Genomic DNA, 18,197 nt, shown 5'->3' on the forward strand with positions numbered 1-18,197 from the left:
GTGCCTGGAGCTGTCCTACAACCACCCGCTCAAGCACCTTGCCCAGGAAGGGGATGTTGGCCACTGGCCTATAATTGTTAACATCCTCTGGGTCCAGGTTAGGCTTTTTCAGGAGTGGTCTAATTACTGCCTCTTTTAAAGCGGCAGGCACCACTCCCTTTCTCAAGGAGGAATTTACAACCTCCTGGACCCAGCCGGACAACCCCTCCTTGTTTGATTTAATAAGCCATGAAGGGCAAGGGTCAAGCACACAAGTGGTCGATCAGACTTGGCCAAGCACCTTGTCCGCATTCTCAGGCCTCAGTAACTGAAACTCATCCAATAAAACTGGACCAGACAGTGCTCTGAACGCCTCTACCAATGGAACTGCATTAATGGTGGTGTCCAATTCATGACGAATCTGAGCGACTTTATCCTCAAAGTGCCGTGCAAACTTGTCACAGCGTGCTACTGAGGGTTCCACCGTCTCTCTCCCCGGCTCAGAATGTAACAGGCCGTGAACCACTCGGAAAAGCTCTGCTGGACGACACTGAGAAGATGCAATGCTGGTGGAAAAGAACTGTCTCTTTGCCACCCTCACCGTCACAGAGTAGGCTCGATAGTGGGCTCTTACCTGTGTTCGGTCAGACTCAGCACGAGTTTTCCTCCACCTGCGTTCTAGCCGTCTCCCCTCTTGCTTCATTGCCCTCAGCTCAGGTGTATACCAAGGAGCTGGCCGGGCTCTGCTCAGAGGGAGAGGGCGCTTGGGCGCGATCATGTCAACTGCCCGAGTCATCTCTGCATTCCACAGAGCGACCTGGGCTTCGACAGGAGCACCAGCCATACCAGCAGGAAAATCCCCCAGAGCCCTCTGGAATCCATCGGAATCCATTAATCTCCGGGGGCGGACCATTTTAATAGGTCCCCCACCCTTGCAGAGGGGAAAGGCCGCCAGGAGTCTAAACCTCAGCAGGAAGTGATCTGACCATGACAAAGGGACAGATGTTAATTCCTCCACTTTCCGATCACCATCCTCCTGCCCAGTCGAGAAAACCAAATCAAGCGTGTGTCCTTTTATATGCGTTGGGCTGATGACATGTTGGGACAGCCCCATGGTTGTCATGGCGGCCATGAAGTCCTGAGCCGCCCTGGATACAGCGGCCTCGGCATGGAAGTTGAGATCCCCCAGGACCATCATCCTAGGGGTCCTCAACACCAAGTCCGAGACCACCTCCGTCAGCTCAGGCAGGGAGTCTGATGGGCAGTGGGGTGGGCGGTACACCAACAGAATCCCTAATCTGTCCCGGGTACCCAACACAAGGTATAAACACTCAAGATCTGCGCTCGAATGAGCAGGAAGCCTGGAGAGGGAGATTGAATTCCTATAGACCATGGCAACCTCCCCTCCCCGACCCTCAAGTCGGTGTTGGTGCTGCGCCGAGTACCCAGGAGGGCACAGCTGGGAGAGAGTGACCCCTCCCAGTTCCCCCACCCAGGTCTCAGTAATACATGCCAGGTCAGCCCCCTCATCCACAATCAAATCATGGATGAGGGAGATTTTATTTTGGGCCGACCTGGCATTCAGCAGCAGCACCACCAGACCCGAGGGCAGACTGGTAAGGCTGCCAGGAACCATCAGGTTGGGGGAAGAACCACAAGAGGGGACAGCTGTAAGGTGTCTAGCCCCTCTTCTCCTCAGCTGGCCTGTTAATCCCCCAACGCCATACCTCCCCCTGCCCGTGACCACAGTTATAGTGGCACCTCCCCAACCCCCTGAGTTGCCCAATGGTCCTCCCAGGCACATATTAAAATGTTAAGATATAAAATGCACAACAGTTTAAAAGAATATAAAAGATAAAAGAGAACAGTAGCTAAGAAGGAGCAGATAAAGTCCACGTTTGCCCCTTTCCCCTTGTCTTTAAAGCTGCTGCCCTCTGCTGCGGCTGTTTGCTGCTGGTATTGTGGCTGCTGGTGTCTCTGGAGAGGCAGATGGGTAGGTCTTCAGATCCTACGCGACTCCAAGTGCGACGCTAAGTGCGCACTTAGCGTCGCACTTGGCGCGACGCCGAGGCGCACGCCAAGGTGCTGCCTCTGGCAGCCCCGCCTTAAGTACCTGTGGGCGGGGGCAGAAGCAGGCTCAGGCTCAGGATCCACCTGGTGCGGCTGCTGGCTGGTCCTCCTTCCCCAGGCTCCTTCCCCAATATTTTATTCCCTTTGTAAGCAGACTTTCAAGTGGCCAAATTGTTTGAATAGCAGCAGGATTATAATAATCGTTTTCCTAGGCTAGCAGTGGCTAGTGCCCTCTTTCTAGGCTGCAGTTAGTAATCTTTACAACTTTCTTTGCTGTATGACAATATTCTTCTAGTGCAAGTAGTTCTATGTAGGAATCAACATCCAGAGCCCTGTGTAGATGTTGGTAGCCCTGGCACAAGCTCTCCTGCTGCCTGAGGCAAGAGCACGCGTGTTGCCATGTCATAACCACGCAACCCCCTTCCACTTTCTGTGTCGTGCCCCCATCTCCGTCTCTTTACCACATCCAGTCCCCCCATCCCCTTTTCCCTTACCTTTTCCACCAAGCTTTGTGGCCAAAGGAAGCAGCCTGTATGGCTCTTCAGAGAGCCATACAGGTCTCTGAGGGGTATCCCAGGAGATCACCTGGGCAGGCTCTCCAGAGGGTGGCAGCTCTGGAGAGTTCTGCTGATTGCTGTCTTGCTGTGGCAAATGCCATGGTGGGAGAGCAGCTGGCAGGGCTCTCTGGAGCACCCACTGGAGGAGGCAGTGGTGGGCCCTCCTGGTGGGGGCAGGAGGGAGTGGCACAATTTGCTGGTCCTCCCACTCTGTCACATGAGGCAAGTGCTTCAGCCTACTTTATTGGAGGGCCGACCCTGGATGTGGGCCGGCCCTCCAATATCTACAAGTGCATGTGGTGATCTACATGAGGGCTGTATGGTATATGGAAGTTTTTCTCTGTGAAAATTGTGTTATATTTAAGAAGGCCATAGGATGTTTCCCTTATCATTCCACACCAAAGCAGTCTCCCATTCAACCTTGCAGGATTCTAACCGCTTCCAAACTTGAATTGATTTATAATCTAAAGCATTCAAGGCTTGTGCAAATGTAATATTTTTCAGTCCTTTATCCACAGTTAAGAGGTAGGGAGCAAGCAAAGCTCCCTACCTCCAGCCCCTCCTCACAGGTGTGAATTCCCTGTCTCCTTCCTTAACCCTGACACTGCAGTTAAGATTTTTAAAAGGGTCTCATCTTAATCAGAACTTGAAGATGGGTTAACAACATCTGACTTTACCGGCACTTATAGGAGAAGGGGGGAATTTATGCCCGAGAGCAGGGATTGTGGGAGGGAGTACAATTCTCTCAGCCCACTCCTGGATTCTTAACTGTGTTTAAGGGACTGAAAAATATTATATCTTTGCTGTCCCACAGCTGCATGACTTTACCTAGACTTTACCCATCTTCTCCTAGGGAAGCCCGCTAAAGATTGGAAGGACAGAAGAGCAAAAGCAGTTGTGCTTTTTTTGGGTGTTCAAAATGTACTAGGGGGATTCAGACAACTGCCTCAGTGCATTGAAAGAACACATGAGGGGGGATCACAAGGATATGTGAGCTAGCCCAGAACTAAGCCATGCCCCCAGTACCAAGGATTTGACCTACATGTGAAGGGGCTGTACAGAAGGGGGGAACCCTGGCCCAGTCTCGGCCCCCCTCTTGTGTGGACGAGCTCTACTTGTGTACTTTTGCTCGCATGTAGAGGTCCTTCACATGCCGGCTGGATGTACAGGGGTGTGGCTGCTGCGTGTGTTAGAGGGCATAGCTAGGCTGCACAGCCCCCCTTAATGCATGTCTCATCTGTACCTCATTTAAGTTAGTCCATTTTACTTGTTTGGCCATAAGTCATAAGTCATACAGCTAAAGCATCCAAAATAAAATCCAAACACAGTATTTACAGAATTGCAGGTTATGACAGGAACCATAATTAGATAAACCAAATACATCATTCATCTGAACCAAAAATAAGAGGTTACAAGAGGGACTGGCAACAAAATGTTGCAGTGTTCCCTCGGCCCGTAATGTAAGTGTTCCTGCTCAGAGTTCCAGCCAGCCATGCCCATGCAGTGGCGGATGTAGTCCCATCACCATTGTCAAAGAAAAGATTCAAGTGCCAGCCGAGCCAGCTTTTGTCCACGGAATGAGGAGTGTGGTGGTCTTTTGCCTCAGACAGCAAAATATATTGCTCCAGCTCTGTCCCTAAACATTTTAACCTTATGTCCTTTTGAGTGTCAGTATCCTTTTCGCCTTCATGTGAAGCCCATTCACGAAACCCTCTGAGGGCTGTAGATTATAGATGTTTTTGTTTTTTTAAAAATGCTTTGTGTTTTAACATACACTTTGACTTCCATACAGTGTTTGATATATTGTATATATTATTAATAAGTTTAGTTACAACAGTTGTGTTTTTGTGTGGGTTGTTTTTAGATTCTGGCATAGACCATCAAGCTCTTCTCAAACAGTTTGAGCATCTGAACCATCACAACCCTCACACATTTGAAGCTAAAGATTTAGACATGCTAATCAGAGCTGTAAGTGTTGAGCAAATATTTTCCCAGATGCTTGCTTGCTCTATTTGCTGTATTTTTCTACAGTGGAACCCACTTTTTTTCCTTCCCCCACCTCCATTTTGAATAACTTCCATAGTTACCTCAGGAATCATAGTCTGAGAATCCCATTTGGCTCTGTAATGTAATATTCTGCCACAAAAGATATCCATGTACATTTAAAAACAGCCTGTTCATTTTTCTTGTAGTGCCTCATGTGACTTGCATTCTTATGCCAGTAAAAGCAGCCTTAAGTTTTACAGAGCCTTTAAATTGAGCTTTCCGATGCCAACTGTTGCTCCTATACACTTTCTTCTTGTGATTCCTTTAACTTTTATATGTGTATATCTATACATAAAATATGTCAACCAAGTAAAGAATTTTATTTGATTATTTATCTGTCTTTTAATCAATTCATTGATTACATTTATATCTGGATATTATCAAAAACTCATGGTTGAAATCTCACAATCAAAATGAATTTTTAAAAACTCAGTAAAGTTTCTTTAGCAATATTAAAGTATAAGCTAACTTAGGGTGCAATCCTATGCATGTTTACACGGAAAAAATTCCAGCATCCCTGGAAGCCATGCTGGCTGGGGCATGCTGGGAATTGTAAGACTTTTTTCTGTCTAATCATCCATAGCATTGCACCTTTACAATTAAAAAAACAAAAGCTGCAACTTGGCGTTAGGGGGAAAGACTATTCGCAATAGTTTTTTTTCTTATTAACTCAGCAGAACCAAAATCATTGCAAACTATGTAAATAGGTGTGTTCTTCATTAAACGTGGCCTCCACAAATCAGTCAGCTAAAGCATTAATTAAGTAATTTTCCAGTGAAAGCTTATGCTTTATATTAAAAATTGTTTAGTTATGTGATCTATTCTCTTCTGAGGACTTACAGTACTGCGTACATGAAAGACACCAAATGGGTCTTCACCCTAATCTAAAAAATTGGGGAGGAAAGGAGAAAAGCATATAAACACTTAGCAGTTCTATAGCAGTTTAGAGTGCCCAAACCATGGCAAATAAATTATCTTAGTAATTGTTATAACAACCTTTAAAGACAGAATAAGTCTATCTTATTCTTCTCCTACGGTACTGCTATAGGCTAAATAGTGACTTCTTAGCTCCCCCTAGTGAGCTCATAGCTGAGTGAAATTTCCACAGGAAGACTTTGCAGCCTAGAGTTTGTGTTATTAGTAAAAGGCCACACGCTTTCCTTAATAAGGAAAGTGGAAGATTGAGAAAATGCTGCTGAGTTTTCTCTTTAGGAGGAATTAACAATGGTGGGGACCAGTATAGAGAGACAGACAGAAGCAGGATTAGAACGACAGAAATTGAGCCAGAGTGTACAGAGGGGGAAATCTGGAATGCAGAAACATGAAGGGAGCAGACAGGGCCTTGCTTGAAGATTATAAAGAAGAGTACAATAGCAGAAGGCTGAGGTGCTCTTTGGAAAAAAATGAAAACATTGGCGCAAACCTGATGTGAAATCTAAAGGTAAATGCAAAGAGCTGCTGAGAAAAGGGCTACAGGAGATTGACAGCAGTATACCAAGAAAAAATTATGTAGAATCAGTGCCAGTTTATGAGGGCATTGGCTCTGAATACAGCTAGGGCACTGCCTGGCACCCTTTGACTCCTTCCTGCAGGCTGCTACCTGCTGGGTAGTGCTTTTAGATGAGAGAATGCTGGGATGCAGTGGCAGCTACTGGAATCCCTTAAATGTGGAGGACACAATCTAGTGCCCTCCACATGTTTTGGACCGCAACTCTCATAATCCCTGACCATTGGCCATGCTGGCTGGGGCTAATGGGAGCTGTAGTCCAAAACTTCTGAAGGGCGCAGGTTACTTATCCCTGGATTATAGTAACTCAGCCCATCCTTGCTTTTAGCTTTATCTGATATGTGTTATGCTTTAATATGCCTCTGAGTATCAGGGGCAGACTATGCCTATGTACACCAGTTGCTGGGAAACATGGGCAGGAGAGTGCTGTTTACTCATGTCCTGCTTGTGGGTTTCCCATGGACAGTTTTGGCTACTGTGTGAACAGAATGCTGGCCTAGATGGATCCTTTGTCAGATCCAGTATGGCTCTTCACATGTTCTTATGATAGCTAATCTATGTGTTCAGAATAAAACATGTGGTACACAGTCTTCTGAAGTATATGCCTTCCTACCCATGGAAAGGTAGCCTCATAGGAAGAAGAGGTCTAGCCTAGATTGTATGCAGAGAGGTGAGAGAGAGAGAGAGAGAGAGAGAGAGAGAATGCAAACATGTGTTGTTTGAAGTGGTACAGCCCCAAGAAGGCTGCACCACATACCTTTTCTGAATGTGTAGATCACCTCATAATTCCTGATAAATATAATTTAGCAGTAACTTCTCTCCATAACATAATGGAAGTTTTAGGTTGCAGTGCTCAGAGTTCTGCACAGTTGTAACTTCAGAGAAATTTAGTACCAGTATGTTTCTCATTCAGTTAACACCTTTCACAGTTCCTGAGCAGTTTATTGAGAGAGAATGTTGCATTTTCAGCAGTGGAAATATTCATTCAGAAGAAAAGGTTTTTAACCGCCAGTATGCAATAGTACTCACCTGAGGTCAGAATCTTTTTGTCCGATATGAAGAACTGGGCAGCTGAACAGCCACCAAAGACTCCCAGCCTTGTAGGGGCCTACTAAGGTGTCAAGGGAGAAATCAAAACTGACTGCATGCTTGTAGACATAGAGGTGCTAATTACTTTTAAAAAATGAGTGTTGGGTGGCTTAGCTCACTAGATAAAGGTAATGCCTGATCAATAGCAGTGGTGACCATGGTGGGGTGGGAAGGGGAGAGGGCGAAGGTTGGATGTATATTGGTTTAACCTTTGGAAATATCTTTATATTTAGATAGGATTGACAGTTGTGCAAGGGCCCCACAAAATCTAAGAATCAGCTCTGAGAATCTGACTCATAATTTTGGCACAGAAAATCCAGGAAGTTAAGTTATTTTATATATATAGCCATATATATTCTATATGCAGACCTCACCAATTGGACCGCTTATTAGTGACATCTTACCTGGGACAGACTTTAATCTTTCTAAATCATTTCATTTCTGCTTTTCTCATAAGTAAATTGGAGGGAAAGATGATGTACTGTATCAGCTGTTCAGTATAGCCCTGTTCAGGTGTTTTAAAATGGAGTATAGTAAACATGCAAGGAGGGGGAGTGTGGTAGCCTGCCCTGCTCCATCTCTATTTCTGTTGCCCTCTTTATGTGGAGACAACTTTCTGAAGCAGAGAGCCTCCTCAATCTGTGACGACTCTCCACATGATTTGGAATCCGCATCAGAAGGTCAGCCGCCACATGTAGAGGGTGATGGAGATGGAGGGGGCAGGGCTAGTGCATTCCTCCTCCTTGCATGTTTACTATACTCAATTTTAGAACACCTGATCAGGGCTTATGTCTTAGGACACATCCTGGAGGAAAAGTGCTGGGGCAGACATACATGAAGATTATGTTTGGCTGAAAGGAGTCATTTGTGTTAAATGGTGCAGTGTTTGGCCTTGTTGCAGAAAGCACCACATCCTTATTTGGTTTTTTATTGCAGGCCACAAGTGACTTAGAAAACTATGACAAGACCCGTCATGAGGAATTTAAGAAATATGAGATGTTGAAAGAACACGAAAGAAGAGAATATTTAAAAACACTGGATGAAGAAAAGAGACACCAAGAGGAAGCCAAGTATGAGGAAATGAAGAAAAAGCATGGTGATCACCCCAAAGTTAACCATCCTGTAAGGAAGAAGTTTGTATCTATACCATATAGTGAATGTGTATTTGTTTAAATGTTAAATGGAGAATAAAGAATAACATAGGAATATAGTTTTAAAATCCACTTAAAATTGGTTTCGCTTTTGAACTCAGTGGTGGTTGTTGTCATTGACTTCACCGAGACTAGTTAGATCAAAATTGACTCTCACCAGCCACTTCTTGACTAATCATGACATTTTCCAGATGGGGCTAGGATTCTGTGCTTCCTTCAAAAACCTCTCTGCTTACATGATTGGACTGCAATCTTCAGAACAACTTTTTCTCTGAGCACTGGAGGCGGACTGAATTGCACCTACCCTGAATTCCATCCGCCCTCAGAACAGAAATCAGTTAAATTTTTTTATCATCCTCTGATGAGAATGTAGGAGTTCATACTGAATGTGCTGACACTAATGTATATCAGACTACCTTTAACTTTAGTGGACTTTGGATTAAATCTATATGAGTTGGATCCAGACCTGCCTTTCCATGAATGGAAGGGCTCATTCTTTTTGCATGAGGGACTGAGGTCCAGTGAAGGTTCCAGCTGGAGGAAAGAAGTGATTTCTGCCTATTCCTTCTTCCCCTGTGCCACCTCCCACATTGTTCCAGAGGATCCCTCAAACTTCTGGGGCAGAGTTTTGGAAAGTAGAAGACGCTGCAACGGAAAGGAGGAATTAGGTGAAAATCACCTCCCCTCTTTTCCTCTGGTGGGAGCCCCACTCAACAGAACTCTGAACCCAATTCTATGTGTGTTAGTATGTGAAAAACACTTAGCAAGATTTTGAAGCCCATCTTAGACAGGTAATATGGTTTAGCAGAATGTAATTGTAAGAAATGCGTGTGTAATCATTTTCTCTTCATGATCAACTTACAGGGAAGCAAAGACCAATTGAAAGAGGTGTGGGAAGAGGCAGATGGCCTGGACCCTAATGAATTTGATCCAAAGACCTTTTTCAAGTTGCATGGTAAGAATCATAAGATATAGTGTAAATATTAACAAACTTCAGTGGTACTCTTGCATTGCCTTTTACTAAGGAATACCATCATCACATGACAATAAAGGGTCTTGTGGCACTTTAAAGACTTAGAGGGCAGTCCTATTGGGATGCCTGTCAGCCTCTGAATTTGGAGGCTGACAGGCATCCTATGCAGAGCAGGAGGAGTTCAGGCAATCTTCACCTCTGGGCTCCTCCTGCTCTGCATTTTTGCTAGATTGGTTTTTCACCCGTCTAGCTGGGGCTCTGCAGAGCAGGAGGGAAGGAGGCTGGGGAGGCCAGAGGATTTTTTGTAAGCTGGCCTTCCCAGTCCACAGAACTTCCCCCTTTCCCTCCTCTCTCAGGTCACCTTTGCTACCTAGAAAAGGCAGCTGGCGCAGTTCTGTCCATGCCAGCTGCGAGGGCAAGGGGATGGGGATCTCGGACTCCTGGGTCTGAGGTTGGAGCACTGTCTCCGACCTTGGATCTAGAAATCTGAACTATCCTATGGCTCCCCCAAGATGCTGTCTAGGGGCTGTAGGATTGCTATTCCCACGCATTTGTTATGGCATATGCTTTTGTGGGCTAGAGTCCACTTCATGAGATGCATGAAATGTTACCCTTAGTTTGCAAGAATCTGTATTTTTTATTTAAAATAATTTTAAGCTGCCTTTTAGGCTATGTAGGGGAGGGGCCATAAAGCATATGCTTCACATGCAGAAAGTCCCAGGTTTGATCCCTAGCATCTCCTGGTAGGGCTAGGAAGGAATCCTGCCTGGAACCCTGGAGAGCCACTACCTGTCAGTGTTGATAATACTGGTCTAGATGGTCCAGTAGCCTGACTCGTTATAAGGCAGCTTCCTATGTACAAATCCTCTCAAAGCAGCTAACAAGATAAAAACAGTATAACAATAAATGTTAGAATTAATAAAAGCCAGAGAGGATGATAAAATGGACATTCCAGCCCCAAATACTAAAATATGTACTGATACAGATAAGTGTAGAGAAAAATATATAAACCGTTATGTTAAAGCTTAAATGCATACAAAATAAGCACAGTGACCATTCGCAACAGTGTTGTTGATGATAACGCAAACATGTTAGCATTGCTAGGTACATTAACACCTGTAGTGGGATAAAACACATTGTTTTGATTAGACCAGAGGTGATTCTTGATAAGTAGATAGATAACCCTATGCACGCGCACTTGGTAGAAAGTCAAATTGAAAAAAGCGGGACTCCCTTCCAAGTAGACATGTTTAGAATTGTGCTGTGTACCTTGACCTTGTTTTAAATGGCCAGGCCTCTTCAAAGCCAGCGCCTGTTCTAAGGTTCAGAATTAGGTGTTTGACTTTTCAGCTTAGTTTATGAGTATATAAAATTACTGTCCTATGTAGGAGATGCTTTTATGATTTTCTCAAAAATCCACGCAAAACCTAAAGGGAAAACCATACAACTATCCACTGCAGAATTGGTTGAATAATTTCCTAGACTATGAATCTCTGTCCCTTGCTATGGAAATCTTTTTTTGAATTTCCTTTTTGATGTGGCTAACCAATGATGCGCAGTCTAGACAATTTGTCAGGAACAGTCTTATTAGGAATGGATGGTAAACTAGCATAAAATTAAGAATCCAAAGACACCAAATGTTTCCATTTATTCTTTACTTGGCACTGCTCATCAAGCCAGTTAGAAGATTGGGATCAGTTACTTACATGGGAGTGTTTTGGAAAGTAATGTTTGCCATACAATTTGGCCTGCCATTTTGATCTTTGTATAATGTTTGTATAATACTAGCAAAGTGGAATCTTACCCAGGGGAGGAAGATAAATAGAGGCAATATATCTCTGTGCACCAAGCCTAACTCTTATGTCCCCCTTTCCTCCACCACGATTGTCACAGCACTGTAAATTTTGAATTTTGTTGAAATATTACTCATTTATTAAGGTTTTTTTGACCATTTTCTAGGTATACAGTCTCATTATTAGAGAAGGGAAATTTGGAGAGCATGACTTTCAAAGCCTCTAGGTTTTCTTTGCTAAAGAAAAGAGAGTATACAGATTTTTCTAACTGGAATTTAAAAATCAAACAGAAATGATCAGGCGAAGGTCTGGCCAGTTGTTAAACAGAAAAATCTCAGTACCATGCTCTGCCCAGTATTACATTAGATACAGATGTTAATCAAGTTAGGATTGTATCTGTGGATTAGATCTGCTGTGTATGAATGTACTAATTTTTCTGCAATCTATGTTTACATGCCTTGTTGTTTTTTGTAGATGTCAATAGTGATAGTTTTCTGGATGAGCAGGAATTAGAAGCCTTGTTTACTAAAGAGGTAAATATGTGTAACTGGAATATTTCAGAACCATTCTAGTCCCTTAAGGCACATCACATGAGCATGGATGGTCTAGGTATGGGCAGCTGGTGTCCTAAGCCTGTTTAATGGGTATATATATCACACTGAAACTCTTCCTTAAGATTCTGTCTCTGTATATAAAAAATGACAACAATACTACTATTTCTTTGTACCATCAAAGAGGTGCTTAAAACTAAATATATAAAAGACAATGTACATTACCTAAGGAACAGCAGTATACTTTGGAGCAAGGAAGTAGCACAGCAGAGGTAGAGAGAAAATTAAGGACAGTATACAATATATGTTATGGTAAATGTCATAAAAATGTTAAGCATCACTGGTAATCATTCACCATGTTTCTGATATTTACAGTCAGTATAATCAAAGAATAGCTTATGAATTCTTTTCTTCAGGAATGATTACATTCAGTAGTACTGTACTACTGAACAGTCTTTGTATGTGGGGTATCGCAAGGACAGAGATACAAAGCATACTGCCAAGAACTGATGCAAAGTACCTGGGCATTGATTTCACAGCCAGGCTGAGATTAGCTATGTAAAATGTGCACATCACATCCTATGTAAAATGTGCACATCCTAATAGGCCTATGAATTCAAGCAGGCTTTGCATACGTATATGCTGTGTCTTTGCACAGAGGATCGATGCCTAAATTTTCTGGCAATTTCAAAATTTAGAAGGTTGATCTACTAGTCCCATCTGAAGAGGATAAGCACCCCCCCCCATCAATTCAATACATGGGTAAGGGAATCACAGACTAATTGTTGGATATAGATATATAGTGCTTATTTGCATAGAAAGGAGTAATTTTTTTTCTATAGTATAAAAGTAAAAGTCAAATATATTAATCATATTTCATAGCTTAACAATAACAGGTATGAATAATCTGTTCCAAAGAAACACATTCCTTAAGTTTTTTGACTGACTCTGACTCTATTTTAGCTAGAGAAAGTCTATGATCCCAAAAATGAAGAGGATGATATGGTAGAAATGGAAGAAGAGAGGCTACGAATGAGAGAACATGTCATGAATGAGGTGAGGTCTAAGCATCGCTATTTATACAAATAATTGTTGGCAAAATTCTGCAGTTACCACACATATTCCAATAGAATGTCCAGCCAGTCCACACAATGGTTGTTGTTGGGTGTGTGTGTGTTCGTATTTACGAGTAAATGCCAACTATCATTAGGTATGCAGGCAAATGTAACATGTTGACAAGGCCAGTTGTTGATATGGCTGACTGCAGTTCCTGTAATCATAATGGCACTTCTGCTCTGATTATGACAATTGTTGCTGATGATCTCCATGATCCACTGATTCACACATTATATTTATTCACGCAAAATATGTACTGTGAGAGCAGTCAGGATTGCTTACATCGGAGTAAGGCCTATTGGGTATGATCCTTTCCCACATGAGGGTATAAGGCCCATGTGTGTAGTGATCCTCATAGGCTATGACAGAACTCTGTTCCTCTGACTTTCTTGGCGCACAATGGGCCATTGCAAGGAATGGGAGGTCTGTGCCTTCCTTCTACATTCTGTCTTGGCCTCCACATCTGCTTGGTAGAGTTATGCACACTCCAAACTGAGAGGCAGGATTGGATAGGGACATGGAAGGTGCATACAGACTTCCCATTATTTGGAGTGTCCTAGGGCATTGCCTCTGCGTGCACTGAATGCACACACACTAAGAAAGAAAGGGGGGAAACGTGACTTTTTAAAAGCAGCATGAGAATCCCCCTGTTACGCCTGTTGTGTGAACAGACACTCAGTGAAATTTAGAGACCTAAATATGTTCCATTATACTGCAAGTGGGATACATGTATTAAGTATACATTTCAGTAGTGATAATACTTAACATTTCAAAGCCAGAATGTGTTTCTGGAAATGCTTGCTCGAGAATTTTTATAGGAAAAGCTAAGATGCCCTTGCTGTTGATGGATACCTGCTACAATAATATAGTGAATAACACATGATGACACAAAAAATCATGGGAAAAAGCATGCTGTGTGAATCTAGGCTAGGTTTCTAGTTTCTTGATGAGGACACTGTTCTGGCTACCGTTGGGTTGCCATTATTGATTTTCTACTGCTCTAAAAGCAAAAAGTTATGCTAAGTCTGTGTTTTTCCAGCAAATTTTCCAATGGGCTTGTTTTGAAGAAAGATGAGAAAACATGTTATACTTGCTACAATTATGCTACCAAAAACATCTCCTTGTGTGAATGATCCCAATCCTGGCCATCATGTTTAGGACTACTTAACCATATAGATCACTACCATGATGGGAGTCTCTATATCACTGCTCTTATGTTCCTTGCAGCTTCTGGGAGCTTGGATTCTCACATTCATGATGGTGGGAATTACTGTGATGTTGTTGTTGTTGTTCAGTTGTTCAGTCGTGTCCGACTCTTCGTGACCCCATGGACCATAGCACGCCAGGCCTTCCTGTCCTCCGCTCTCTCCCGGAGTGTGCTCAAGTCCATATTCATTGCATCAGTGATGATATCTAGCCATCTCATCCTCTGCCGTCCCCTTCTCCTTTTCCCTTCAATCTTTCCCAGCATCAGTGACTTTTCCAGGGAGTTTTCTCTTCGCATTAGGTGGCCAAAATATTTGAGCTTCAGCTTCAGCATCTGTCCTTCCAATGAGCAGTCAGGGTTGATTTCCTTTAGGATGGACTGATTTGACCTCCTTGTAGTCCAGGGGACTCATAAGAGTCTTCTCCAGCACCACAGTGTGAAAGCATCGATTTTTCGGCACTCAGCCTTCCTTATAGTCCAGCTCTCACAGCCATACGTTGCAACTGGGAAAACCATAGCTTTGATTATACGAACCTTTGTCAGCAAGGTGATGTCTCTGCTCTTTACTATGCTGTCTAGGTTTGCCATAGCTTTCCTCCCAAGGAGCAAGCGTCTTTTAATTTCATGGCTACAGTCACCGTCTGCGGTGATCTTGGAGCCCAAGAAAATAACATCTGTCACTGCTTCCATTTCTTCCCCTTCCATATGCCAGGAAGTGATGGGGCCAGATGCCATGATCTTCGTTTTTTAATGTTGAGTTTCAAACCAGCTTTTGCACTCTCAACTTTCACCCTCAACAAGAGGCTCTTTAGATCCTCTTCGCTTTCTGCCATTAGGGTGGCATCGTCTGCGTATCTGAGGTTGTTGATAATTCTCCCGGCAATCTTAATTCTGACCTGTGATTCATCCAACCCGGCGTTTCTCATGATGTACTCTGCATATAAGTTAAGTAAGCAGGGCGACAACATACAGCCTTGTCGTACTCCTTTCCCAATTTTGAACCAATCGGTTGTTCCATGTCCGGTTCTTACTGTTGCTTCTTGACCCTCGTACAGGTTTCTCAGGAGACAGGTAAGGTGGTCTGGTACTCCCATCTCTTTAAGAATTTGCCACAGTTTGTTGTGATCCACACAATCAAAGGTTTTAGCGTAGTCAATGAAGCAGAAATAGACGTTTTTCTGGAATTCTCTTGCTTTCTCCATGATGCATCGAATGTTGGCGATTTGATCTCTAGTTCCTCTGCCTCTTCTAAACCCAGCTTGTACTTCCGGTAGTTCTCGGTTCACATGCTGCTGAAGCCTAGCTTGTAGGATTTTGAGCATCACCTTGCTGGCATGTGAAATGAGCGCAATTGTACGGTAGTTTGAACACTCTTTGGCGTTGCCCTTCTTTGGCATTGGAATGTAAACTGACCTTTTCCAGTCTTGTGGCCATTGTTGAGTGTTCCAAATGTGTTGGCATATTGAGTGCAGCACTTTAACAGCATCATCTTAAATAGCTCAGCTGGAATGCTGTCATCTCCACTAGCTTTGTTGTTAGCAATGCTTCCTAAGGCTCACTTGACTTCACTCTCTAGGATGTCCGGCTCAAGTTCCGTAACAGCACTATCATGGCTATCAGGAACATTAAGATCTTTCCTGTATAGTTCTTCTGTGTATTCTTTCCACCTCTTCTTAATCTCATCTGCTTCTGTGAGGTCCCTGCCTTCTTTGTCCTTTATCATGCCCGTCTTTGCACAAAACGTTCTCTTGAGATCTCCAATTTTCTTGAAGAGATCTCTAGTCTTTCCCATTCTATTGTTTTCTTCGATATCTTTGCATTGTTCATTTAAGAAGGCCTTCTTGTCTCTCCTTGCTATTCTCTGGAAATCTGCATTCAGTTGGGTATATCTTCCCCTTTCTCCCTTGCTTTTTGCTTCCCTTCTTTCCTCAGCTACTTGTAAAACCTCATCAGACAGCCCTTTTGCTTTTTTGCATTTCTTTTTCTTTTTCTTTGGGATGGATTGAGTTGCTGCCTCCTGAACAATGTGACGGACCTCCGTCCATATTCCTCAGGCACTCTGTCTATCAGGTCTAATCCCTGAAATTTATTCGTCACCTCCACTGTATATTCATAAGGGATATGATTTAGGTCATACCTGAACGGTTTAGTGGTTTTCCCTACGTTCTTCAATTTAAGCCGAGATTTTGCAATAAGTAGCTCATTATCTGAGCCACAGTCAGCTCCAGGTCTTGTTTTTACTGACTGTATAGAGCTTCCCCATCTTTGGCTGCAAAGTACATAATCAATCTGGTTTTGATATTGACCATCTGGTGATGTCCATGTGTAGAGTCACCTCTTGTGCTGTTGGAAAAGAGTGTTTGCTATGATCAGCGTGTTCTCTTGGCAAAACTCTATTAGCCTTTGTCCTGCTTCATTTTGTACACCAAGGCCATGCTTGCCTGTTATCCCGGTGATTTCTTGACTTCCTACTTTAGCATTCCAATCCCCTATGATGAAGAGGACATCTTTTTTTGGTGTTAGTTCTAGAAGGTGTTGGAGGTCTTCATAGAACCGATCAACCTCAGCTTCTTCGGCTTCAGTGGTTGGGGCATAGACTTGAATTACTGTGATGTGGAATGGTTTGCCTTGGATTCGTACTGAGATCATTCTATCATTTTTGAGATTGTACCCCAGTACTGCTTTTCCCACTCTTTTGTTGACTATGAGTGCTGCTCCATTTTTTCTAAGGGATTCTTGCCCACAGTAGTAGATAAGATGGTCACCTGAATTAAATTCGCCCATGCTTGTCCATTTTATTTCGCTGATTCCCAAGATGTCGATGTTCAATCTTGCCATCTCATGTTTGACCACCTCAAGCTTACCTTGATTCATTGATCTTACATTCTAGGTTCCTAAACAATATTGTTCTTTACAGCATTGGACTTTCTTTTCACCACCAGACACATCCACAGCTGAGTGTCCTTTCGGCTTTGGCCCAGCCGCTTCACTCTTTCCGGTGCTACTTGGAAATTCCCTCTGCTCTTCCCCAGTAGTATATTGGACACCTTCCAACCTGAGGGGCTCATCTTCTGGCGTCATCTCTTTTAGCCTTGTGATACGTTCCATGGGGTTTTCTTGGCAAGAATACTGGAGTGGGTTGCCATTTCCTTCTCCAGTGGACCACATTTTGTCAGAACTCTCCACCATGACCTGTCCGTCTTGGGTGGCCCTGCACGGCATAGCTTATGGCTTCACTGAGTTACGCAAGCCCCTTTGCCACAACAAGGCAGTGATCCATGAAGGGGAATTACTGTGATACTTAGTTCTAAATATTACAACCAGGATGAGGATCACTCACTACCAAAAGAGTATTTCTGGCAGCATCACTTGTGGTGAGACTAATGTGTGCACTGCCCCCTAGGTATTGGTATTACCGAGCTTAGCTGCTCAGCATTTTATAGCATTTTATAACATATTTTCGAACGTTTATAGTGGGGAATCCACTTTATGCATTTGAAGAATTGTCAAGAGCAATGTGCAAGTTATGTGCACATTTACCTAGAAGCAAGCCCCTTTGAACACAGTGGGACTTACCAGTAAGTAAAGTGTGTTGGATTGTGCTACAAGTGATGTTTTTGAAAATGCATTTGGCCAAACTGAAGTCTTAATTTTCAGTTGCCATTTTGCCTTCAGAAATGTGTGGAATTTAAGCAGTGTTTCCCTTTTAGAATTCAAGGCTACATTTCTCAGTATGTAGTCAGGAGCTTCTGTAATACCAAAATATGCCAGCTCATTTTTTTAAACAAGTTCAGTTACCCATAACATGTATATCTGCTTTCATCTCTTTTAAAAGGTTGACACTAACAAGGACCGGTTAGTGACTTTGGACGAGTTCATAAAAGCTACAGAGAAAAGGGAGTTTTTGGAGCCAGACAGCTGGGAGGTAATAATAACCTTCTTCAAGTAGAACATACTGCAACCGTGACCAAAAGAGCAAGTAGCCTGTTTGTCTTGAACTTTTGATTTTCTCCCTGCCTCCTTTGTTATGTTTATCAGTGTGTCATTATTAGAAACTTTATCAAAATAAAATCTGAACAGTGAGTCCAAGGACACTGTGTACAATCCACTTTGTGGGACAATCTTACTGTTTTTGCAGAGATTTGGGATCTGAAATAG

The 18,197-nt window shown here is 43.2% G+C and overlaps 1 protein-coding gene across 2 annotated transcripts in view; it reads left to right on the forward strand.

The window, feature by feature from the left end:
• The window catches only part of NUCB2 (nucleobindin 2), a 54,500-nt gene that overhangs the window by 23,953 nt on the left and 12,350 nt on the right, over positions 1-18,197 (forward strand). For both annotated transcript variants that reach the window (XR_014791470.1, XM_084855039.1), the window contains exons 5-10: positions 4,471-4,574; positions 8,185-8,370; positions 9,264-9,354; positions 11,640-11,698; positions 12,680-12,772; positions 17,875-17,964. Coding sequence is in view for 1 of the 2 variants with exons in the window: in XM_084855039.1 (XP_084711165.1) it covers positions 4,471-4,574; positions 8,185-8,370; positions 9,264-9,354; positions 11,640-11,698; positions 12,680-12,772; positions 17,875-17,964 (623 nt within the window). In the remaining variant the exon portion in view is untranslated. The remainder of the gene's footprint in view (positions 1-4,470; positions 4,575-8,184; positions 8,371-9,263; positions 9,355-11,639; positions 11,699-12,679; positions 12,773-17,874; positions 17,965-18,197) is intronic.

The sequence above is a fragment of the Heloderma suspectum genome, chromosome 1, assembly GCF_057233095.1.
Source record: "Heloderma suspectum isolate Gila_16-S chromosome 1, 16-S_ref, whole genome shotgun sequence".
In the NCBI taxonomy this organism is placed as follows: Eukaryota; Metazoa; Chordata; class Lepidosauria; order Squamata; family Helodermatidae; genus Heloderma; species Heloderma suspectum.